The 26903-nt window shown below is 41.3% G+C and overlaps 1 protein-coding gene across 4 annotated transcripts in view; it reads right to left on the bottom strand.

The window, feature by feature from the left end:
* Positions 1-23955, bottom strand: part of LOC146391997 (mitogen-activated protein kinase kinase kinase kinase 4) — a 57726-nt gene extending 33771 nt beyond the window's left edge. Inside the window, exons 1-14 of one of the 4 annotated variants that reach the window (XM_084940020.1) lie at positions 23780-23955; positions 22702-22767; positions 12395-12451; positions 9742-9867; positions 9497-9607; positions 8295-8385; positions 7983-8113; positions 6158-6212; positions 5925-6003; positions 4565-4737; positions 1483-1555; positions 953-1079; positions 591-707; positions 194-325 (exon numbers count right to left, since the gene is read on the bottom strand). In XM_084940020.1, coding sequence (XP_084796146.1) covers positions 194-325; positions 591-707; positions 953-1079; positions 1483-1555; positions 4565-4737; positions 5925-6003; positions 6158-6212; positions 7983-8113; positions 8295-8385; positions 9497-9607; positions 9742-9867; positions 12395-12451; positions 22702-22767; positions 23780-23836 — 1395 coding nt within the window. In that variant the 5' untranslated portion in view covers positions 23837-23955. The remainder of the gene's footprint in view (positions 1-193; positions 326-590; positions 708-952; positions 1080-1482; positions 1556-4564; positions 4738-5924; positions 6004-6157; positions 6213-7982; positions 8114-8294; positions 8386-9496; positions 9608-9741; positions 9868-12394; positions 12452-22701; positions 22768-23779) is intronic. The other 3 variants (XM_084940028.1, XM_084940038.1, XM_084940046.1) reach the window with 3 other exon arrangements.
* Positions 23956-26903: the final 2948 nt, after the last annotated feature.

Here is a 26903-nt window from a genome sequence, read left to right as displayed (position 1 = left end):
TGAGCTCAGGACGTGACAAAGGGGGCTCGCTTCAGGTAAAGTTGCCAATAAACGTAACAGGTCTCCTGTAAGGTTATCATAACACTGCTGTAAAACCTAAGCTTTGGAAATTCACCACTACACCTACAGTGGACTCAGTATGCATGTATAAAAAGATCCTCCAACTGCTACCAAGTCAAAAGTTCATCTTCACCTGTCTCCTGTCGCTCCTCTTGTTTCCCTCATCCACTAAGATCCTGCTGTCGTGGAGCTCAGACTCCTCCCCAAGGAAGACCTCCTGCAGCTCTCCCCACTGAAAGGCACAGTCTGTCAGCTGTCGCCTCTGCTGCAGGCGACAACAAAGGGAACTGTTTTAATCAACCTAACAAACGTAAGTATTAAACAAACATTAAGGCTTTATGCTGACATTGTTCCCTGCAGTGAAACTACATAAAGTCACAACGGTCGCAGTTTAAAGACTCGATATGAGGAAGGTGAAAAAGGAAGTTAAGCACACACAATAAAATATCATATTCGCTCTTAACGTTTTATTATTAATGTGTCAATGCTGAGTGAATCCTATGGAAACCACTGTAAATAACAGCACTTACATCCTCTAACTTTTGCCGTTGCTCTTGCTGCTGCTGGATCCTCCTCTGTCTGTCAGCCAGGATCTGCTGCTTGTATCGCTCCTGTTCTTCCAGCTGCTGCCTGTGCTGCTGCAACGCCTGGATGTCAAATACAACATGACCACAGTAAAAATACAACTAAGAAAACCGATTCATGTTTGACTTCATCCAGCGTTGAGCGGCGTGCCGTCTAACCTGACATGATACTGAAAGCTAACTGCTAAATGTGAAATAGTTCAGTAAAATAACCTGCTGCTCATAATAAATGTATCACATGTAATTCTCTGCGTCTTACTAAAATTTACATGCATGTGGACAAAACTGCACGGAACAAAACAAACTACCTGTTGTCCCCGCTGACCTCCACCACCTCCTCCGCGCCCTACATCTCTGCCGCCTTCGTGATCTTCTGTCTGCAGTCGAAGAAACTCCCGTCTCAGCGTCCATTCGCCGGGAACATTGACTATGGAGCTGATGGAGAGAGACACGTGAGCGGCATTAAGTCGAGTGCGAGTGACGTGCTCGAGTTAACGTGAGGACGAAGGGAAAGTGGTCACAGCAACAAAAACACACACATTAATCTCACTCTAGGAGTGAGTGAGCTCTGTGCACGGCACCATCTGCTATTTGACATCCAGGGACAGCAACATCTGTCTGTGGACTTATAATAAAGCATGACCTGTAGTGATTCAGTAGCAATGATCACTTAAGACCTAATAACAATAAAAAAAAATCATTTACATGTTTATATGGCAGACGCATGATGTGTGCTTGACAGCTTGTTGCTTAGCGTGAGCGTAAAGGATCATGCAGTAACTGAGTCCCGCTTTAATTTCTGGTGAATAATATTTTGCCTGGCGTGACAAAGCTTTACCTGGGTTCTCCTTCCTCTTCTGTGACCTCATCATCCTCTTCCTCACTGCCACTGTATTCATACTCTGGGCCCTCTGAGAGAGTAAAAAGGAGAGAGAAGAGAGAAAGGGAGGAGGAGTGGATACAGTAAAATGTTACTATGCAGCACCCAACATGGTGATATTTAAATACACGTACTCCTTTTCCCACATGGACACTGGTCCTGATACTTCACACTTTTTCAGAGTCAAACCCAAAATGATGGCGATGAAAAATAAGCTGAGACACAATCTCACCTTCAGGCAAACAGCTGATATCGCAGAACATTTTGTTTACAGAAGCGCACAGACGCACATCTGTATGAATATCTCCAGTTTAAGTCATCTGGCACATAATTTAATGGGTACTGAACCTCGTGAAACTTTTTCTTCTCTTTGGTAATTGTGGGTGCTTAAATAAATTGTAGTAATAATCTGCCCGTTTGTGCTGTGAGTGGTTACACCATTTCTCCTTTTTGCCTTGCAGCACCGAGGCTCTCGTTCTCTTTTTCTACAGATTATTCTTCTTTTTATGATTCCAGAACTGAAACTCCAAAATAAAACAATTTCTTTTCTCTACGTCGAGCGAGTGCATTACTTTCACTTTTGCTTCTTCTTTGTCTTTCCTTTCACTGACATTTCAAATAACTTGATGCACAAACAGCCACTGTATGACGTCAGTCACCAGGCCTTCATGCATCTGGCCCCAGACGCAGAGAAAGTGAAGACTCTCTGACGAGTCGCACCATCCACACGCTGCACTGCACGCTCTACTGTAAAGTGATGCGTTAGAAATGCGATGCGCTCACGGGTGGTGTCTTGGGTGAACGCTTCTGATGTGTCAGCACCGCAGTGGGAATTCTCATCTGTGTTTCTGGCTTTGTGAGCAAGCCGCTATTTCATTAAAATTTCCTCCATGCCCTACCCTCTTCCCCCTTCATCATCTGCTGCCAGTAGCAATTTTGTCATTATCAAAGCCACACAAAAGTCTAGTGTGGGCAAAGTTATTCAGCAAAAAATGAAAGAGGCTTCTTTTGTGGAGCCTAAAGGAGCAGAGTTTTATGCTGTAGTAGATTTCAGGACAGCAGTGCTCCCCCATCTAAAAGGTGTCTCTCGTTTCCACATACACCTTTTATCAAGGGACACACGGCAACACAATGCATGCAAGCATGTGTTAGCACAGGTAGGAAATGTTTAAAAATGCCACTATCCCAGTGTAATTTATTTTTAACCAGGACCGCCTTCATGAACACTGTGTCCACTGCACTAAAATCAATCACTCTTCCAAAGGGGTACATGAAGATGGGTCCAGTCAGCTTCCTATAACAACATTTGGCCACCATATGGCGTGATAGGAGCTTGGGGTAAGTTGAACATCAACTTGACACACCATATGTTGCCATTAAGAAGCCAAAAAGGTAACGCAACACAGGTGGATTTGTTCGAAGCAGAAAAGAAGGAGGAAGACTAACAAAACTGACTTTCGTTAACCAACAGGGCAAAAGCATATTTTATATGGTGGTGATGTCATGCTTGAAGGGCTCCAAAGGAGCTGAAAGACACGGGGAAGGACTGGAGGGGACGGCCTAGTTTTTCCTGACTGAAAAGTGGGACTTTAATCATTTCTTTTTGGAGTGACTCATCTTCCAAAACACAGACATCTTTGTCCAAACTACACTCTTGGGTATGATGAATGACATCCGTTTTTGCATCACATCCGGACGTACTGATTCTTTTTTTTCCTTTCTTGCAGAACTTGCAAAGTTTTTTTTCTTCACAGTAACACTACCAACATTTCATTACTGTGGAGGGGCACAGGGGAACAGAAACACACACTAAATCACAAATATGGCCTTATACACACTGCATACACACAGCGCATACAGCAGAAAGCCTACCAGTCATTAGAGTGTTGTTATAAGCCAACAGAAGATTAGAACCAGATGGTGATTCGTTTCCTCCTTGCTTCCCCTCAGCGTCTCTCTCTCTCTCTCTCACTTTTGCAAATGAAGAAAAATAAAGCTAATAGACATTGTGAGGATTACTTACACTGTCTGAATACTGACATGAGAACAAAGCAAAGAGACGAGTCATAAATATCTCCGTCCTGACTGTTCTTCTCACTGTCTCACTGCACATTTTGGCATCAGTGATTCAGCACATGCAGCTCATCCAGAGTAAGAGGAGGATAAATTACGTTCACACTATACGTCTCACAGCTTGCTTCCTCGTGTTACACATTCCTAATTTGTTGTTCTTTTGTCTGTTTCTATGCCTTTTGTTCCCTTCGTCCTCGCTTCATTCGTCCATCTTTGTGAGCGGGACATTGTTATAAAAGAATGCAGCAGAAAAAGGAAAGCAAAGGTCAGCCCGAGACTTCCCTTCGGCCTGACCTAACATTCTCCCGCTGCTGCGCTCTCCTCGTCTGCCTCGCCGGCGCTGTTAGCATCAGAATATGTTTTCATAAGCTTTGACAAAATGAATGAAGATACAACAAAGCAGAATATATGCAAAAGTATCAAATGGCAACCAAATGAAACATTTCCATAAACAGCAGGCAAGAAATGAGGCAAAATGCTGTGTTTGTCTGAGCAGCCTGAGCGAAACAGCTGCTGCTGCCGTGAGAGCAGCTGGTCCACTCTCAGCTCAAGTGTGCGGCGTTATCCACCACGGCTGGGCTCAAAGCCAGAAGATACCGTCAATTTTTAAAACATGGTGATAAATTCAACCTGACATTTTACTTTGAAAAACCTCTGACACTTAGACACACCTGAAAGTATTTTCAGATTCTAACAGCGTAGTGCAGATATGACAGCCTTTGTTTTACGTGGAATTAAACTGTGAACCCTGTAGAGAAGTGGTGTCAAACCCAAGGCCCAGGGCCCACATGAGGTCCAGCAAAGACTCTGATCTGGCTCGCTGGATGACTTTGGAAAATGTGAAGCAGCCTATGAGCAGAAAAATACTCCTAGCCTCTGTCACTGTAAACCACCCTGTATACAGACAGCAGGAAAACAGCCAATGGGTCGTTTATGGTTTAAATTTACTGCGTTTATTTGCCCTGACCTTTCTCTCGCTTCTTCCTGGTTCGGTCCAGATGATCTTTAAGCATGATGCGAACTTGTCTCTCGTTAGCCAGGTCTTTGATGAAGGCGTGTCTCAGTAGGACATCTGTGGTGGGTCGATGTAGATGGTTCTTGATCAGGCAACTATCAACGAACGACAAGAAACGCTTCGACCTGCAGACAAAATACAGACAAATGTGAAAACATTACAAGCAGGTTTAACAACAGACACACTAACGTAACAAAGTATCACTTAACCTCCTCCACATTTCTGTGAATACACTAAATTCTCTAAACCGAATCACTAATTTAAAGACTCATTTTTTCAAAATCCACTTTTTTTTTTTGCTATATCATGTTGTTGATGATATATTTTTTGTATCACATTTGATACATTCGGCGCTTTTGGCAACTTTTTGTTAGCAACAATGTTAATTTTAGACAAAAAACAAACAAAACAAGAGTTTAAGGTTTTTAAGGCAAGTGTTGATTATGTTGATGAGATGGAGGTCTCAGAAACTCATGTAGCAAATATGATAAAAATGCCTTTGTAGGGTTAAAACCAGCAACAAATTGTAGTTCCAACCATAAAACTCAACAAATCCGAAGAGAAGACAACATTAAATAAATATCTAATTCACTGAACTGCATAACACTCCACATAATTCTTAAATAAGTATTTCCACTCACCCACAGTACAAAAGCTAGAATCGCCTCTCCCAGCGCTACTGTACCAAGGAAAAGCAAATCCAAAATAACGAGTTCAACTTTTACGATGATATCTACAGAAGCACTCTACAATCAGTGACATGCGCCGTGTGTAAAGTCATAGAAAACTGGGAAGGAAAATGTGGGGCTGCTTTATTTTTCTGCCTCAAGGGGGCCTGGAGCGAAATGGGAAAGCAGTTCACCCCAAATCATTGACGCTATTAAAAGCACCAATAGAAAGCATTTTTCAGATGACATTAATACTGAATGAAAGACAGCATGAGAGTTCCACCATGAGTTCAACAAGTGCCTATCAATTATCCACAGAAAATATGGAGAGAGAAAGGAAAGAGGCTGATAATCAAACCCTAAATAGGATTAAATCCAGAACACACACCCACCAGTGGGTTTTTAATCTGGACGACTGGACTTCTTTAAAAAAACAAAACAAAAAAAACCTTTATTTATCTTGATATATCTAGACATGCCCATTACTTTGAACCTTTTCTTCTCAAGACGAGAGTGCTGGAAGATCTTTTATCAGATGCATGAAACCCACAACAAAGACCCCTCAGAGGCCCTGTTTTTAGAAGAGAAATCCCAAACACTGCTGTTTGCATCCTGCTGCATGTGTGTGTGTGTTTAGGGCTTACCATTTCTTTGACTTAAGTTTTGGTGGAGGGTTTCGAGGAATCAGAAACAGCGCTCTCATTGGATGCATGTCACACAGAGCTATGGAGGGCACAGGCAGAGAGCAGCAGAGTCACAGATGTGGAAAAAATAAAAACAAATGAACAAATGAGAGGGAAATACATACGATGTAGTGTAAAACACTTCAGCATATCAGTTAGTCATGTGCATGTGTGCAGATGTGTTTTTAACTTACGGGGGGCTCCTTCTGCCATCTCTAGGGCCGTGATGCCTAAAGACCAGAGGTCACTCTAAAAATAAGACAGGCGGGTTAAAGGTTATAGTGTAGCTAATAACCTTGGATACCATTTTAAAATGACTGTATGTAATTAGTAAAAGCGGTGTAGTGCATCGAGGTCTGGGAATCACAGAAACAGTTTCCAGAGTTCACAGATCTGCAGATTTCTTTCAATCGTGGGTGTGAGATCTGATTAATATAACATTTCTTCAAAAACAGTCTCAGGTTGTTTCTGTGAAATACGATAAAATTAATCAGTCACTCAGTAAACGCAAACTTTATCGTGAAGATTTTGGATGACGTTTACGTCATAAAAAAAAAAGAACACAGCAAAAAGATTTTAGACTGTGTTTGAAAGATGTTGTCACTCTGGCGAATTTCTTATATTCATGGAAGCCGTCTGTTGAATATATGTTTATGCAGACTTATTTCTGAGACCTGGGCAGTTTCTCAGCCCACATCTGACAGGCTGGAGAAGCGAGCGCTACACGACTTTACGTCACAGAAGTTGGCGTCGCTGGAATTAAATCATGGTCGACGCGATTTGCAAGCCATCTCACAGACAATGAGCTTCTTGCATGTGGTGATATGTGTTGAACTGGCTCAATATTGCGAATCGACACGTGTTGGTTAGTGACAGACATTACAGATGAAAACGCAAGATAAAGTCTGACTAAGAAGGATTTTTTCTGTCTTTCAGAACAATAATTAAAAGTGTCAGGCTGTCAGGACCAAACACAGCCATGGCAGACTAACATGGTTCAACAGTGTCAGCTGGAAAACACGAGGAAGGCAGCGAAGTAGCAATAACATCCAGAACCACGCGTTTCTCAGCAGCCAGTCAAACTGAAGATGACGACTGGACTTTTTATCCCCTCAACAATGTTGAAGAAGAAACTGATCCTGGACTTCAACACAACGTTGTTTCAGCTAACAGGACTAAAGCAAACCTGTGACCTCCAAGTGAGTTTTGCCTAACACAGCAACAAACAGCTTAAAGTGCTTTACTGACACCCCCACGTAAAAGGTAATAGAGTTGATGAAACATAAACTCACATCTAAAACTTCTAAACAAGAAGAAAAAATAATATTGCGCACTTTCAAAAATAACTAAAACAGACAACACACAGGAAACGTCTGCAGACTTGCTCTTCGTCACGCTGGTCAAATTTGTCAACTCAGGAGGGTTTTCATGGCTGCAGTGTCTACATAACAGGAAGCTTTGTGTTTGTTTTGTATTACCTATTTTGAACCTCCTCAATCATAAATGGATAAATCCAAAAACATTAAAGTAACTAAGACTGAAACTAATAAAAACTAGAGTGAAACACTGCAATGAGTTCTGGAAACCAAGTGAAACTAAGCTGAGCTCAAAGCAAAAGCAATAATAACAGCAGATGTTTGAATCTTGGTTGTGTGTCTCACATGCGTGTGGCACAACAGATATGACTTGTGGTTGGTGACCCACACTCAGCATAATGCCTCAGCATTACAGTACAAAACAACCACAGTTACACAAATGCTGCTTTCCCTGCATCTGGATTTCATGAGCTGTGAGTTGACTGAAACTGTAAAAGTGTAAAGTAGTTCATCTTTATCGGTCATTTCCATGTATGTGTGGTTGAATAACTTCAACATTAAAATATAACCACTTCCACTTTGTCCACAGCATAGTCTGCACCATGTTAGATAACCAATAAAGCACCTTAAGCAGCTGGGAACTGCCTTAATTCTCACTTAAAAAACAAAAATGAAACAAGGCTGTGTCTTTGAAATTAGGTACCCTGTAGTCATATGTAGCCTCAGGGTTCTCATCACAGGCAATGACCTCCGGGGCCATCCAATAAGGAGTACCGATGAAGGTGTTCCTCCGACCGATCGTCTTATCGAGCTGGGCTGACACGCCAAAGTCAACTGCAAAAAAAAAAAAAAAAGGTTTCATGTGTGAAAAACAGCCACAACCTTTGCTACTTTCAGAAGCGTCTTTGTGGTCGTGTGATTTATGTGTTTGAATATGACTGTGTGATTGTTCTGTTGTTCTCCCAGGGGTTACGTCTGCTTGAGGAACCACAGCGCATGTGTCAGTGTGTCATACCCAGTTTGACTTCGGCGTTCTCTGTGAGCAAAACATTTTGTCCCTTAATGTCTCGGTGAATCACATGGTGGGAGTGAAGATGGGAAAGGCCCTGGAAGACAAATATGAATACATATAAACACTCCCGTGCACACACGGTCAGATGACCGCCGCTATAAATACGAAGGGGCAAACGCTGCCCTCGGAGAGCATTTAGATCACGTGTCTGAAGGATTACTGAACGGAGAGCAGGATTTAGCTTTTAGCTTCGAGTCCATCAGTAGACATCCTTACTTTAGGCAGTTACTGAGTGGCCGAGTAACTCAAGCACAGTTTTAATGCGTGTGTGCGCGCGCGTGTGTGTATTTGCATTCTCACTTCTTCAAAGTGGGTTAAATAAACAGAGGACGTAAGTCTTATTTCAGACAATGACTTCACCATGGTGTCTGTGTGTATTTGTGCGTGCGTGTGTTGTGATGTTAAAACAATGGGGAGACAGCATGGCTGACAGCAGTGGAGAAAACTCTGGCGACCGTCCAGAGCCCTTTGTCTCTCACGTTTTTTTACAACTACAAAAAGAAAAAAAGAAAAAAATGAGCTCAGTTCCATTTTTGTTGCAGATAACGGCAACATCAAGGACACCGGGGGCTGATATAAGCTGATGTTACTGTGTATGTCTCTGAACCACAAACACCAGCGCAGAAAGCGAAGCAAACATCCCGGAGCCTTTCTCAGGACCTCGTGATCTCTCATAATGATAACCGTAACATTTTACAGAGATGTGCTTTAAACTGGCCTTTTAAGTATATAACTAAAAGAAGAAATCCCCCCCGAGTCACAGTGGGAAACATACGAGAGAATAAATCCCTGGACATGAGGAAGTATCAGTGTCACTTTGGCTGCTCTTTGATGTTTTGGCAAAGAATCACTAAAAGCAGCCATCGTGTTTCTTTACAACAGCAGACACTGAACCACGCTTTACATCCACAAACAAGTTACTACCTGCGTTTTTTTAACCAACACTAAAACAGCACCGCAGGCAGAGAGACGTCCCTGCTGAGTGTTTGTTTGTGTTATTAGATCACGCAGAGTTAGCTGACGACGGAGGGTTTGACACAAACAGCATCGTTGCATTACCCAGAAAGCTCACATCTTCTATACTTATTTAAAATGGTCACTTATAAAGGTAAAAAAAAACTTTTACGCCGTGTGCTTGATCTTACCCTGAGCACCTCCCGGCAGATGTAAGCAATCCAGTCTTCTTTCAAACAGTTTCCTTTGGTTTTCTTCACCAAGTCTGTCACAGAGCCAGCGCCACAGTACTCCATCACTAACTATATGGGAAGTAAATAGTAGAAACATGTGGTGTTTGACACAGGTAACCCAAAAGAACAGCAGTTGTTTAATAAAAACTAAGATAATCCACAGTTTGTGCTGGAGAACAAACAAATGTGACGAGTTTACAAACCCAGAGTTGGTGGTCCTGTCCAGCAGGGCCTTTCTTAATGAAGGCACCGTAATAAGTAGCAATGTTTCTATGGTGGGAATAACTTTTTAACATGTTGATCTCCAGCTTTATCTCCTCTTCTTCCTCCTAAACACAAGAACAAAAACATAAGGAATCAAACAAGTGACAAAAATATTACTGCCATGTGTTAACTGGAATTTCGTTATTAGTCATGGTCATGTGACCGTTCACAGGCGATTGAAAATGGCGCTGCCTGGTGTTTGTCTGAAGAGCAGGTGTTACGGCGCTGTGATGCTTCTGTGTTGGGTTCAAAAAAGGTTTCAAGGCTTTTATAAAAGTGGCCCTTCTGCCTTGGACACGTGACCTGTTTATTTAAAGTTTTAAAGTGTCGCTCCAAATGTAAAATCTCAGCACAAACACATCCAGGTAAATAGCCTCTTGAATCTGTTTTATAACCCTTAGATGATCTCTCACCCAGCTACTGGACCTTAACTCAACTACTCCCATCCCACAACAAAACCACCGGGGTTGGTCGACTTTACGTGACAGAGGACAAAAGAAAGCAGAGGAAACTGCGTGCGGCACTTTTTGTTTTCCAGGTATAAATCCTGGAAATGACTTGTGACTTCTCCAATTCGCTGGACTCCTAAATCTACTCTGGATCTGGAAACGAGAGCAGAAGAAAAGAGGAGAGCTGCAGAAGCTGGCTGTGGTTGTTAATCAGGAAAGTGGAAACAACAGAGAGCTTCTCACAGTCGCTGCCCTCCCTTAAATCTTCACAGGAGGGGAGAAAAATGACAAGGCACAGTTTGAACTTTCACTTCCGTTTGAAACACACAGGCTTCTGCCTACGACGAGGGTGTGTGTGTGTGTGTGTGTGTGTGTGTGTGTGTGTGTGTGTGTGTGTGTGTGTGTGTGTGTGTGTGTGTGTGTGTGTGTGTGTGTGTGTGTGTGTGTCTGTGTGTGTGCGAGAAGGCAGATAATAGCCAAGCATTTCCTGCTGTCACATCCACACAAAGAAACTACGACGTTTAGATGTCAGAACAATCTGTAATATAATTTATTCAGGCACTCTATAATTTGTATTTGACTTCTTTTTCTGGGGGATGCTCTAACGAGTTCTTAACACGTCATCTAGTTGTCTGATTATTCTCTCCATTAATCACGTAATTATCTGCTACATAAAATGTAAGAAACAGAGAAAAATGACAAAGTCTGTGCTAAACTCTCCAGTTTGGCTGCATTACTGAACAAGAAACCAAAACCCAAAGATATTCCTTCTCCTATCACATGAAGCAAATCTTATCAAGACAGAAGACAGAGCGTGTTGGATTTAGTGATCTTTTAACATTTTATTTTACTTCACACCGATATAAATCCAAAGCCATGCAAGCCTGTCTGTGGAGCGGTACCCAGCTAAATGCTAACATAGGAACTCACTCATTCTAACAGCAAACATAAGCTGTTTACAAAAAAAGCTCTAGCTGCTCGCTAGGCTTCACCTCTTGACTGTATTTGTTATATTGGTGCCCTTTTGAAGCCTTTTCACAGCTCTGGTTAGTGAAATTCTGATCATTAGTCTGGTACTTTGCCTCCCCGAGTAGGTAACTCTGTGTTATACCCACACAGTTTAGAAATGCAGCTGGCTAACCTACACTGCTATTGTTACCTGACATCATAAACCATAAAAACAGTGTGTGGAGGTTATTACAGAGCCATACGTTAACAACGCGCACTGCTATGGGGACTTAGGACTAGGATGTAGGCGGAGAGCAGGGTCTCTGGAGAGAAATACACCGCCACAAACTGTCTCGTCTTTTCTTTCAATCCTGCATATTACACGTCTACCGGACATCATGCTATAATAGTACAAGGGATTGTTTCTTTAGAGGGCACAACCATAGCGGTTAAAGTAAATATCGAACACATGGATTGGATGGGTTGTTGCCAACATCTGGTGATAATCTGGAACTATATTGGTGACGTGTTCAATGCTTATTTTATCAGCTGTATATTCAGCGATTCCTAGTACCGAGAAAACTCAACTGTATGTGTAATAAGTTGCAAGAAACTCTTGCACTACAGTATGTGTAAATTTAATCCAGGAGTTGAAGAAAAACAGGTCATCTCGATGCAAAGCCCTCAAACAGGAGTCATGTATTAAAGGCTGTCATGTATGATTTATGTTAACAGGATGATTATCATGGTGGTGTTGAATTTAATTACATTAACGTTCCACTTTGGTCGTTACGCATCTTGTGATGTTCTGTCAGTTATATACTGTGTAACGCAGTCCGCCATCCATCTGCAGACTCCTGTAAGTATGTTTGTACAAGCTAACCGTCAGGCTTCAGCCTGCTCTCAATGGCTCATTAGCAGAGTTACCCTCATTTCTCCATCAAACTGACGTCAGGTAGTTCATGCGATGGCACAAATAGTGTTTGGTGTTTATGATGTTGCTCAGGCTGTTTGAACATGAAAGGATGCATTTGAGAAGTTGACATTCCAGGTAAAGAACATGTGGAGCATAAAAAGGATGTCGAAATAAAATAGAGATAAATAAGGATTATTTTTGAGCAGGAGACAGCGTTCCCTCAAACACGACACATGATGACACAGGTACACTCAGAGTAGTGAGGTACTGAACCCTTACCTCTGTGACCTCCATGACTTTGATAGCTGCCAGCTGACCTGTCTTGACATGACGGCCCTGTTGGAAAACACACACAATGAGATACGATCACTGTAGAGACTCTGTTAAATATTCTGCACCAGTTCAAATTTCTTAAATCGCAAGTGCAGCTGTGCATCTTGGAAAGACAGGCAGCAACTGGATCGTAATATAAAAGATTAGCCTCTAAATGTTTGACGATTTGTTCTCAGGACTACAACAACTGTCCCACGCTGGAGTCTGTAAACAGACGAACGCTCACAAAGTGTTCCTGCTCTCCCTGTAAATCTTCTGAGTGAATACTTGGACTGTGATATAATTCTCAATATTCATGGACTCGGGCAAGTCCACCTAATTTCATTTTCTCTTGAGAGACGCAGACAGAAAGAACAGGACATGACACGAGAGAGAGAGAGCGAGCGCGAGAGACTAAGGATGGAGGAGCAGAGCTGTAAAGTGCAGTCAGGTGAAAAAGGGAAAATTGAAAACCATGTCACGACTCAGAAAGCTGACAAGATACTAGAGTAGCTACTCTATAAGCCTTTAAGCTGTGATGTATGACAGTTCTGTGGGAGTGTATAGTGTATGTGTCTGAAACAGACCACCAGACATGACAAACTCACCATTATTCAATCAGTCAGGATTCATATAGAGAGACAAAGTCAGACAAACACAGACACTGAAATGAGGGGCGAGTTTAAAAGTAACAAATATCTGCCTATTCATCTTTTTCCCCCTCAGCAGCCAATTCTTAGAAACGCTTGCGGCCATTTCCAAAGAAATATTGCTGATATGAACAATTGGTCCCGTAGCTGTACAGCTTGGACTTGGAGGACAGCAGGGTGTCGAAACATGTGTGTCTACATCGACCATTTCCACATCTGAGGAGTTTTCAGGAGTTTGCAACAAGCTTGACGGCATAAACACGTCTGTCATAATCCAGCTGAATGGTGGGTGGCATATTTTGTAGCTCCGTGTCCTGTTATAGTTAGCCTGTTCCTCTTTATGAATACAAGACAGGTCATTCAACTGCAGTGGCATGAATGGAAAGTCACCAAGTTAAACTGAACTAAAGATTATTTACAAATGTGCAGTTTTTATGTGAAAGCGTGTTTTTTTTACAACGAGCACCGAGTTTACTTTTACTGGCTAACAAAACCAGCAGCCATCCTTTTGCGTCAACATGTTTTTTGATAATGTCTCAAGAAAACAGAATTCAATGATGGGAAGAGGCGGGAGTTCTTGGCTGATCGTGGGAAATAACAAATGGGAAGTTTGGAGAATATTTATTATCACAGCAAATAGACTGTCCTGTTCAAGAACAGAAAGATGGTGAGAAGCAACTAACAATGTGCTGGCAAAACCTGCTGTAGGCTTCAGGGATACTCAGCACAGACAATTTATTTTAGAAATAGATCCATGAAGATGTGACATCTTTAAAGAAAGTGTTGTCAAGAGAAAGAGGAGAAGCTGCCTGGTTAGTTAGAAATATACTGCAGTAGAATATTAACCAATGAGCTCAAGTTATTCATGTAAACATCATTCAACAAAACATCAAAGTAAACATCTGTCATGTAGCTCTGGTCTGATATTGATGGCACGTCAAACTCTTAAAAAGAAGAAACAAATCAAAAGATATTAAAAATAAAATAATCTTCCCTCAAAAGTGAACAGTGCCCAGAGAGTGAGCTGCAGCTGGAGCCTGAATCCTTGAAAAGTTTTATTTATCACACCATGTGTTCTTTGATATAAAGCATGTCAGTGTTTTGGTCACTACAGTGGCATGCAGACTTGGTTCACAGTTGGTTGAAGTGTTCCTCAGCCAGTCCAAACCCCTTTCAGCTGGCATTCTTCACACACATTTCACTGAGTAGGAGCTGTGATGTGAAGCTGTCTCTTCATCCTGGCCTTGATTGTGTCCTGAAGTAAAGGACAGTGTCTCCATAATGGCAAAGAATTGTGGCATGGAGTCATCCACTAGCCTGGCTATAATAAATAAGGAAATGGCCTTCCTATCCCATCAGACTTGATGGTGTCTGCTTGCTGCCACCACAGCAAACCAGTGTGAAATGTTCTCCACTCAGCTGATCTAGTTACTCATTAAAAATATGCCGCACTGACGTGCATGCACACACTAACAGGGGTCTGGTCTCTCCATCAGAATTAATTGGAGAAAAATGTTGCTCTTATTTTGCATCCTGAAGTCCATGAATCACACACATAAACTTGTGCGCACACACACACACACACACACTGACAGAATAAGGAAACACTACAAATATCGTTTCAGTGAAAAGGTTACTATAATATATTCATGCATATGCTAATCAGATACAAGCGAGACATTTATAACACAGACAGCACGGAGACAAACGAGAGAAACAGTCTCACTGCATCTCTCTGCTAGTCTCTCTTTCTGTCCTGCTCTTGCTTCAGTGTCAGTCTCGCCGCCCGCTGTATCTGTCCCCTTCAAGGTTGTAACCTTAGTCAGTATAAAAGATGGATGTAGCTTCCAGTTCACATAAAAGTGAAGCCGTTGCTGAAGTGCCTTTAACCTGCATTCTTTCACATGGCCAGCAGGGGGCGACTCCCGTGGTTAGCTTCAGGTGTCTCAGCTTCCTTGCTCTGGAACTTCAGCCGCTACTTTTCTAATTGTTTTATAGGCTGAGCCATGAAGGGAGGTGTGACGAGGCAATCGGGAAAAAATGCTCAAGGCTCCATAACAGGACTTCACTAACCAAGGGGTGACATCATGCTGGTTACGTCTATCTGCTATACAGTCTGTGGCAGTAACTGCATGTGTTTGTGTTCATATAGCTTTGTGAGAATAGAATGGGGGCTGTGCGATATGACCAAAATCTCATATCCATATAAGACATTTCTCATCCCGATAACAACATACATCACAAAATTTTACATTTTCTGTCAATTCTGTGACTTTCGGGCAACTTGACTTGTGTGAAGTGTTTTCAGCTGGGCGTCGTGTACCTGGAGTCGAGTGTTTTGACGGATGCATGAAACTGTATTTTTAGACAGGTGTAACCCCGCCATTTTCTTTGTGAGTATTTATTACACGGCGTGCTGCGGGGGAGAGCCTGTTCTAACGTTTGAGTCTACGGTTTATTTGGAGCACCTGACGGCTGTTTTTGCTTCTCATCCATAAACTCTCTCCACACTCTTTCAGGTGATTCTTGCGTCGGTGGTAGAGGTTTGTCAGGTTTGAGTCTGTGGTGGAGACCTGCTTCCTGCATAATTTGCATAGTACAGTTTTCTGGCCAGCGTCAGACTTTTCAGAACCAAACCATGTCCATGCTGGTCCTCGATTTGTTTGGAGCTACCTGGTTCTGCCTCATCTTCACTGGCCATGCTGGGACTCTCTGTGCCTGCATCCATGTGCTGACCATCCAAACGATGAAAAAAAATATTGCTGCAAACTGTTTATTTTGCGACACCACAAAACAAACAACAGTGTATAATATGAAACGACAGATGTTTTAATTTCATCATCCGATACATGTCCTCATATCGCACAGCCCTAATGAGGACATTTTTCACTTCACCTTCAGTTTTGAAGACTTTGGGTCACGGTTGAAGTTAGGATGGGAGTAATATCTATTGACAGATATCTCCACATGAATATGCAGAATAGATTTTTGATACTGGCTCTGTGGGGTCTTTTGTTTGGAGTCTTTCGTGACGACACTGCAGTGCAGACCAGTCGTGTTTGACTTTTAGCAGTTGAAAACTCTGGGCGGAGAGAATAAGAACAAACTTGCTGAAAAGGTTTCTAGAAACCACCAGTTATCATTTGAAGTTCATTTAGCTTTTAGTTTGCTTGTTAACATGTCTCAGCATTAATAGTTAGTCTGTAACCAGTAACCACCACTCAGAACCACAAGGAACCAGAACACTTGGCCTGCGATTTCCACTTGTCTGGAGCACTGCTGGCACACACTGATCATTTTCCACACCGACAGTCCAAGTCCTTTTTCCCCTCATACGAGTCAATTTTAAGTTGCCGCAGTTAAGCAACATTATCATTAACATGAACCTCCAGCGCTAATATTACATGAATGGTTATTTCTTATTCAGTGATGTTGATAAGGTGCATGATAATAAGTGTACACCCAAACAAAAGATTCACTTTATTTCAACATCAATAGCAGCTTAGCTGTGCTTGCACATGTGGAGGCTGCATTACTAAAGTTCACCACATGAAATTCAGAGAGGCAGTTTCAATCCCGGGACACGTGAGCGTTCACTGAGAAATGAGAAGCAGCAGCAGCAGAGAACAGTTACTAAAACTATTAAATATGACAGCTCAGATCTGAAGGCTTTGCTTGGCCTACGAGTGAAAATGGTTTTGGTATCTCGTACGAGGAAATCAGTCCCACATCCACTGGGCTTTAGCTGGGGTGGGACCTTCAGATGCATTTCACATGTTTGATCACAATGGGATGTGGGGAGTTTTTGACCAAAGTCAAAAAGTCAATCAAATGTCACAGTTTCAACGATGAGCTGTGTTGGTGAGAATGTTTGTGGTAGGAGCTGGGCTATGTCTATTACCAGGCCAGGCATAATTATCTGAACTAGCATAATTATCTTTATTTTGCTATCACATTAAAAGCTTTTTAAAAACTTTTTTCTACCTTTCCATTCACATGTAACCTTCATTAGCTGGAACTACAGTTTCAAAGCTGCAGTGTTTTCATTACATGGGTGTAAACTCCACAAAGGTAAACTCACCACACCGTCATAAGAGGAGAACTGGGAAAAATCAAGCAGCTCCTTTTTTGCTTTCTATGCATGTTACATGTACAAGCAGTCAGATGAATAGCAGCCTGGCCAATCTGTGGGCTCTCACCACATACTCTCTTATTTTATTACCACAAAAGAAATAAAAGGAATGCACAATAAAAACAAAGAGCTAATGAAAAAGAATCCTAATAATTTTTTACAGTCTGGGAAAAAAGCCCTAACTGACAGCAATAGTCATTACATACTCAGAGCCTGCATCACAAACTTAGGAGGTGGGTGAAAGGTAATGACCAGGCAAGCCAAATGCATTATGGGAATTCTAAGATTGAGAAACTGAGGTTGGCTTCATACTGTCTGACTCTATCAGAGTGTCAAATACAGATTTCTCTGGTTTTTAAACAAGTTCTACTATTGTACCGAGTTCAGCGCTGAATCACTCGAGTACTTTTAATTATAGTTTTGGCATTTAGAAAGTAAAGTAAGGAGGCCAGATACTTTTATGAATGTTCTAACAATTGGACTCACAGCTCTGGGACACATGGGTAATCAGCACAAACCGCAGCTCTAACCCTCATGGGGGGCCGCTTTCCTCTTCTCTCTCTCTGTCTCTCTAATAGGTCTCTCTCCCTCTTCCTTCCTCCCCTCCGCTCTGTCTCTCTGGCTTTCACCTCTGCCTTCCTTCCGTTGCCCTCACTCACTTTCCTCTCCATTTTTACCCTTTGTCTCGCTCTCTCCGTTTCACTGTTAGCAAACACAGTATTTCTAATACTACCCATCTCTGCTCCAGCTCACACCTTCCCCCACAAACACTTACCTAAGAAACTAAAACTTTAACTTTTAAAGCTATTACTCATTTCAGTTGCATCTAATAAAGAAGCATTAGGTGACTACATTTTTAATGTAAGGAAGCTCCTAGTTGTGTGGCAGCAGAAAGTGTTGAGCTGGGGGAAGGAGTCAGTCTGTGCTGTCAACGCAGACTGACAGTTGATCAGTCTGTGAATGTCCACGTCCACATTTGGACATGATTTTGGTCAGCAGATCTCCTCATGAGCAACACAGGAATGATGATATGTGAATAACAGAAAGGGAAGCAATGCAACTGGAACTTGAAAGATTTGAGGAAGTGCAAGTGATTCAGTCAGAGTGGTACTACAGCCAGCTGTTGTATGGTTTCAACACCGAGTCAAAGTTTGCACAGATGCTCGAGTGAAACATCACAAATGTAATTCACATTCATTTACGGATCATTTTACATTGATATTCTCGATTTTTGTTATTCATGTGATTACCACGACTCAGCCATGCAGGTCAGTGACACACAAATAGTTAAAAAAAATATTCCAGCTCCTGTAAGTTAGTCACACTAATTATCATAGTGGCATCATTGTAAATTATAAAGCTACAATATTATGCTTAAGATACTGCAGTCACTTTAGTCAGTGTTACTAAGGAAAATTGTGTTGCGTCAGCAGTGCTCAGAGGTCTGTGCTTTAGTAGAGTTTGGCTTTTTCACAGTGTGACACACACACACACACACACACACACACAGATGACTCTATAGCAGTGGCTCGCAGAAGGGAAGTTCCTTTTGCAAACAGGGAAACGCCCTGTGTGCGTGTGTGTGTGTCTGTGTGAATGATGTGTATATGGTGAATAAGACAAGCACGCACCATGCACTACGAATGTCCAACACAGCATTTTAATATATTTATATTTATGTGCATGACACATATGCATGTGTCACCCATTTCTTCTGTCGAGCACCTCCTTGCTTCTAAGCACTAAATAAACTTCTGCTGTCTCTTTATATTTTCTTTTGTTTTTTATACTTTAAGACGGGGCAAATGATCAAACATGTACAGTAAATTGTTTAAATCTGTATCTGCATTTATACTGTGGGAACTTGGGTCACTGCAAGGTATTGTTCTTTGATGTGCCAAAAACTGTCGGGGTGCACTGTGCAGCACGGTGTCAGATTTAATTATATGGAATAACCACTCTTACTATTATTTGTATCGCGCAAATGGGTTTCATCTTTTAATTTTCAAACATCTTGAAATCTACACTTATGAGTGAACATACTGGACTTTTTATATTGGTGTACTGGTTTATTGAATCTGTTATCACTAAGTTCTCTAATTGTCACATGTCCTTAGATGAGGTTGAACACAAAAGCACTAAAGCTTCTTTGAGTCCCTGAGTAGTTCCTGGCCTCTGTTTCTGGGGTAATTTGGAAGAAAAGGCCTGATTGTCTCCAGGCCTCTCTGCTCTCTGTGCTGTCTAATTGTGTCTTTGCATGTCAGAAAATCCCATCTGCTGACCAGGAGGCTCCTCCACTCAATTAAGATGAAAATGAGAATAATTTGGGCACACTTTGCTCCGGTGTCTGTTCCAGTGGACCCTGGGGTTTGATTGACACGGGATCAGATGTCTAGCTGACAATTGCTGGATCAAAAATCAAATGTGTACATGAGTCATGGGAAAATTTAGTAATCACTACAATCAATTCCTGATGCGTATCAACTCTGAGGCCTCAATTTAGAGCAGAACTGATTGGGAACATAACCTAAGTTGGAATACAAACATTTTCATCAAGCAGAGGATCACTGTGACTGACAGCAACAGCAACCTGCACATAAAAAAACAGCATCCTGGTGGATCCTGTTCCACCTTCCTCTTCTGCCTCTCCCTTTTGGCAGTACTTATTGTAGGATTTTTCACATCCTATCACAGCTAACATGCCCTCATTTAGTTTTCCTTCTATACAGATCAACTGCTTCACTAGTTACATTTGTTCCAACACAGATTCCATTTCTGTCTCCAAAAACGTTTCCTTTCAGGTAGACAGGAATGGTCTCTCATATCACGTGAATACACGTAAATCAGTGAGTGTAAGTATGAGATTCCTTGACTTGAATCCACATGAGGATTGAGGAGGTATATTCACACTGGGTGAGGTGATGCAATATGCCTCCTGCATGCTCAGGTAGCACCTCGAATGGGGAATCTGCAGTTGCAAGCAGGCACCATCTCCTGCTGTGTGCTACGTGTAACAAAGGGCAACTTCAGGCAATGCTTGCACCAGATTCTCCTGCCACTGCTCAGTGTTCATGCGTGAAATTAGTAATGCACGACATTTGTCTTTTAAAAGTAAGAATCGCTGTATTGCAATAGCAGTTTCACTGTGGGTAACAGGAACTGCTGTATGATTATTGTACTCACAGATTTTCTTCCTATTAAACAGAAGAGACCTTCAGCACAACCATGTGCAGCTCATACGGCATTGTGTGATTGTTAGTTTTATACCTCTAATACTACCTTAAATGATCTGAATTAAAATTATAATGGTGGCATTTTAATCCGTGGTGCTCACCTTTAGGTAATCAAAGAGCTCAAAATCAGCCTGTTGCTTGGTTTCTTATTCATCCAACAATACTACACATCTGTCATTCAATGCAGAGGCATGAAGAAATAAACAAAGGAAGAGCCCAGATGCAATGTCAGCACTCACATCAATCCACAAGTGTTTTTGTACGGGCTGAGGAGAGCGTGTGTGCAGTGCCAGTTATTGTTCTCCAGGCCATGCTGCATTCATGGTTTCCCAGGTTGAGGCTCACTCTCATTATAAGACCGTGTACATGGGAAACCAGATTTGCTCAGCCTCATTAAGGTCTGATTGATTGCCTGTTAGAGCTACACACCATCATTATTACTTTACCCATAGCGAGGCTTTTAAACCACAGCAGAGTGCTGGCAGACTGCGGCTCCATTATTTGTACTGATGCAGGCAGGAAAATGCCCCAAATAACATTTTTTTAAGAAAGCTAAAAACACATAGAGGGCCAGCCAATTAACACTTTAAACTATTCTACACAAGTAATTTTTCAAGCAGGGTCAAGCATCTTTAGAGAATACAGTACACAGGAAGAAAAAGGTATCAGACATGGTACCGCCTTCAGTCATTAGAATCACTGCTGTGATTCAGCTCACAGTTTATCAGTTTTTGGTTTTCTTCCCTTGTTAATGTTCTACTAAATGTTACTCACATTTGTTAATGCTTTAGCCCTGAAAAAAAAAAAATCTTTTCCAAGCATGAAATTTGTGATTTTCCTCCCCTGTTTGAAAGAACCCTGTAAGGCCTGACTGTCCTGTGCATCGCTTGCAACATATCCTCTTTCAGGAAATCAAATGGCACACACACCCTACTTTCTGTGTCACCTAATCCCACACAGACATGGACGACTCTGAGAACGCATCATTGGCTACGTGCATCCTTCAGCCCTTAACTTTTAACCTCTTACTTAAATAAACCTCTTACTTTAAAACTTTTGGGAGAACCTAAAGCCTGCTTCTTCCAAAACAGTTACACCTGTTGTACATGTATCCTGCCCTTCACGTACAACATTGTTCCTTTTCCATAATTCACAGTGGAATAAAAAAAAAAATTGTTGTTTCAAACATCTGTCCACACAGTCTCTCGTCCCATATCCACACACCAACCCAGTGGTTCTGGATCACACCTGCTAGTTCTTGGTGAGTTCTGTGTAGTAGTCTCCGCCTGCTACAGGTTTTCTAGCTCACGGTGGATCTTTAAAACTGGCAACTGTAGTTATTATTCTAGAGCAAGTAAGTGGAGCTGGAGTTCATCTTACCACTCAGGAGAAGCATCAGAATGATGCTGAGAACAGCCTCCACAACAATCTGTCAGCTAAGCTCACTGGTGAGGAAACAAGACATAGGACTGAAGTTGGAGTGAGCTGACTGGTGTTATTCTCCTAGATTGATGACAACAAAACAATAAAAATCTACCCAGCTCCTACCACACAAGGTCTAAGTAGTGGAAACACTGCTTATGTCTAATCTGAAATCATGCAAACATTTCTGTTTGTTATAGTGCAGGTAGATAGGCATTCATGACTTGACCCCTCCGAAACGGCCTCAACCACAATAATTTTTCACCCAGGAAGCTCTCAGTTGCTCAAAGATGAAACTAACCCACAAAGGTGTAGCAAACAGTGCAGCTGGTAAAGCATCAGCTTTAGTGGTTTAGCAAACTCGTGTGAAAATAGGGCACAACCAGCTGCAGAAGCCTAAATAAGACTAAACACCTCCTACAACCACAAACCACTCACTCACACATATATAAACAGATACTGCGATAAGGAAGTGAGCCCCACCCAGGGCCTTTAAAAGACGCTCTAGTTGCACGGGTGTGTGTGTGTGTGTGTGTGTGTGTGTGTGTTAAAGGATATTTCAGTAAACAAAAGTATCTTTTTTTCCCTCCTAATTAACTGGAAGTAGCTGTTGCAACTTTTACCAGAAATGACGTTTTACAACCGTAACACCATGAGTCTGCATATGCCAACAGCTGCTACATGTTTAGCTTCGCATTAGCTTGTAAGGTAAAGACTGCAACAGGAAGCTACTTTTGCTGTCATTTAAACAATGTTTAGATTTAAAGCACTACATATGACACTTTCATGTGCCTGTTGATGTTACAATGTGCAGCAACGCATCATGGCAGTACTCACCTTGTACACCTGACCGTAGGTTCCATTGCCAACTACTTCAACTAGCTCAAAGATCCCAGCTGGATCCTAAAAAAATACAAATAAATAAATTGTTATTAAAAATAACAGCAACATGCTGAGAAATCCAAGCATGTTTGTTCTCGAGTGAAGCAACATAGTGTATAGGAAATGCGACATTACAGCAAAGTCAAAATGCAACAGGCTAGTGCCAAGCAAAACTATGAAAAACAGTTTCATTGCTCAGAGCTGAGGGTACAACTCAAAGTTATGCTTGGATGGGGACTGAAGAAGTGGGACTGCAAATGTAGATGAGAGTTTGAGCTGAAGATGAGACTGCACCAATTTGTATCAGAACAAAATCAGTTTGGCTGTTAGTGGAGGATGGTGCGTTAATTTTACAGTTTGATGAAGGCTGTAAAACACTTAAGTTACATTTCTTTGTTTCCCTACGCAAAAATGAGGAATAAATACAGAACAAAAACAGAACAGTGACACTGGCTAAATACGGCTTATGTTTAGGTCACGGCCTGAGTGGCTACAGAAACATCATCACACCTAATGTCATATCAAATGTTTGTAGTCACACAGGCAAACGACTAAGCAGCATGAGGCCACAGTAAAGTAGCAACTAAACATTACAGTTGGGGGAAAAAAACACGCCGTGCGCTACTTGGACTGCATCTTAAACATTAAACAAACTCTGTTTATTTCAGTGGTCACTTGTTGCATTGTTGCACACTAACTTTTCGGCAAGTCTACACCGGGAGAAACCTTGTGTAAACAGTGCAGCTTGTAAAGTTAACACCAAACAGGACACAGAGCAGACAGGAGGCACCGTGGCACACGACACGCTATATTTACACGCCAAGTTAAAGCACACTGAGTTTGTGTAACAGTGAAGAATAGTAGCGAGTACCGACCGTTAGACGAGGCACAAAAAACCAATCACTGTTTGATTACTCAGTTGCAGCTTGAAAGTACCGTTAAGTTTTCAAGCAACACCCACCACATCCCGCACTGTTTAACATTACCGTTTATATGTAGATACAGAAAAAAGAAGCAAGGTTTCTTTACTTACTCTCAAAGCAGCGAGGTCTATGCTGTCCAAACTTCGGGTGGTGTTTTCTCTCGACATTGCTGTCAGAAACTTTGTCAGTGTGCTGATATGTGTAAACAAGACATGGACGGTCAGAGTTTGTCTCCCAACGCTACGCACTAACGGGCTTTTCTCTAGTCGGGTCCATTCTGAAGTTTAGCTTCACCAAGCTAGTCGCCGAAAACACGCAACATCCGGGTGCACCTTTCACAATAAGTGTCTTTCTTATTCTATCTTTCCAGACTGCGATTTTTCTTTGTGTAAAGTCTTTATTGTTACTTTTTGAGACAGATAAAACATATCATAGATATGTTATGAATATATCTTATTTACAGTATGCTAAATTGATAGCAATTTATATTTCAATATCTGGCATAAATCTTACTCTGACAACCATGACGTTTTTGTGGTTATACACTGTCGCAATGTCGCCAGCACCATTTAGTTTTTCTACCGAGGAGGGTTTTTTTTTTTTTTTTTTTTTTTAATCTAAAGAACGGCAGAGTGAAAAAGTCACTCAACAAGACCTTGTCTGTGAGAAGGAACTTTTGCTTACCTCACAATTTTTAAATAAATACATACTACTACTACTACTACTAATACATACATACTACTCTATACTACTCTACTCTTTACTCTAAGGGACACGGTGAGTTTGCTGCATATTATTATTCATTTTGCTATACATTAGGATGTAATGCATTAGTAGGTTAACTCACCCTTGAACCTTGAAAGTTTGATACAACTAGCAGTAGCTCTGTTGCTAGTAGCAACAGACCATTTTCATAGCACATACTTTAAGATGTAATTATGAGAGTAGCACATTTGTAAGTAATAATTCTAATTAATACCAAGTAATTTCACTCTTAATGCTGCTACAGAAATGGGAAAACTGGTAAGGAATGTGTCTTTAAAGTATATGCAGCAGGTTTTCCATGGATGAGGGTGGTGATCCTTATACACCTGAATGGCTGATTTACCACACAGTGTCATGACTAAAGACTCAACCTGTGATTAACAAATGCCGTTATAATAAAGCCTAAATTAACATGTAGTGTAATGTAATGTATCCACATTTCTATGTCAGGACCTACTGTCCAATTTAAGTTTCTAGTGAAAAAAACTAGGTTCATAATTGGTATAGGTAAAATAGGATTAAATAATATATCATAAAATATTCTTTTTAGTTCATTGCTATTCATACATAAGTGTATGAAATGCAAAAATCAAATTTGGGCTTTTGATTCAATTTCCCTTTAATAATACTAATGACAAACTAAAAAAAAGGTAAATATGTGAAGGGTGCATATGCCTTAAAAGAAATTGTGAAAACCTCATTTCTTTATATTTTTGTTTGGAAAATGAGCCATAAATGTAGTGTTTTATTAAAACGTGTGCAAAAAATGCACAAACAGGATATAAGTAACTCTAACAAGTAACTACAATTACTCTCTTAAGCTACTTCAGCACTGGCAGTGAATAAAAACCTCTAGCGTCTTCAAGGAATTACGTGCAACTGCTGCCAGGCAATGTGGGCAGGTAAACCTTCACCATGTGCAGGTAAGCAGCTGTCAGCTTCAAAGCCACGGGTGAGGAGCGAATCGCTTCCAGTGTGGATTCAGCTTCATGCAAACTTGTCATTTCCTTAAAAAGTAAAAATGAAGCTGTTGCAAATCAGACACTTTCCAGATGGAGTTGCACGGTGGATCAAAACGACATTTTTTGTAGTTTTCATCGGTTTTGACAAGATGCCCAACAACCACTGACTGAATTGCCACCCCAAACCATGAGAGCCAACACTGTGGTTTACAGATGGCTCCTGATCTCCTTCCATACATAAGAACAACAGTTTTACATAAATATTTCAAATTATCAACCACCACTTAGTTAGCTGTTGATACATATTTTCAGTCATTACTTGTGTCATTTGGCATACCTTGCTTTTCTGATGAGGCTTTGGTGAAGGTAGTGAGTTTCTTAGAGTTTATGACACATCATGACGCTACAAAAAAATGTATCCCTTGACTCTATTTAGTTAATTAACACACATAATTGTTTTTCTAAGTGTAAAATGTATTGGAGGAATTGTGCTTTACATTTTAGTCTCTTGACTGAAGCAGCGATTGACTCAGGATGGTGAAATAAGGGTCATTACTTGGTGGGACACAGTCACTGTGTATGTGCTGGGGAGAAACAGAAAGACTACGCTAGACTTCTGTGTAAGAGAATGAGAGATGGCAAGTGACTCTCTTGCTCCCTCTGTGCTGTGCGCTTGTGTGTCTTGGTGAATGTGACAAATTAAGGAGTTAGAGAAGGGGGAGGGAGTGGATGGCTGCGAGTGTGTAATGTGTGTGTCGCAGTGAAGAATGGTTTCTCTGTGGTTTCACACAGTGGCCCTCTTCATGCCAGGGTCAGCTGCCTGCACGGGCATACACACACACACACACACACACACACACACACACACACAGAGATTTCTGGACGTGCATCCAACTTAAACAAGACATTCTGTGAAACAACTGAATAAGAAAATTCCAGAGTGATAGAGGCTGATTGTCTGTCTCTCTCTTCTGTGTGTGTCTGTGTTGCTGCATATTTGAAAACAGTTAACATATTTGCTATAATATGTCAACATACTGTGATCAGCGGCTTTCTATCTATTTCTTATCTCCTGCTCATGCAAGAACACATTCCAAGTAGACAGAGTAAAGGCTTATTAAAGGTTTATTTTATGCCTTAGTTTGGGCTGTATCTATGACTTATTTTTATTTGAGATTATTGTGCTTGTGATAATTTATTTATTTTTGCATGTAAGAAAATGTTTTCTTTAAAAAAGTAAGATTTTTTTAATGGCATGTAATTACAATGATATTTTATGCAGTTAATGATTAAAAGCATTTCATTTTCAACCAAACGACAGTTCAGTTCAGGCTGTACACTGTGCACGTGGATAATCAATGACTGTCGGGATGGGAGCTACTGGCACTCCACTGTGTCCTTTCTGTTTAGAACCAGTGAACATATTTTCATTGCTTTTTTCTTTTTTTCTTCTTTAGTTTCTGTTGCAACATTTGGATGAGCAATGTTCTCTAAGCAACATAGCAAA

This window comes from Perissodus microlepis, chromosome 2 (assembly GCF_051167445.1).
Source record: "Perissodus microlepis isolate ML-2025 ecotype Zambia chromosome 2, ASM5116744v1, whole genome shotgun sequence".
In the NCBI taxonomy this organism is placed as follows: Eukaryota; Metazoa; Chordata; class Actinopteri; order Cichliformes; family Cichlidae; genus Perissodus; species Perissodus microlepis.
The sequence above is the reverse complement of the archived record's forward strand: the minus strand, read 5'-3'. Positions and strand labels throughout refer to the sequence as shown.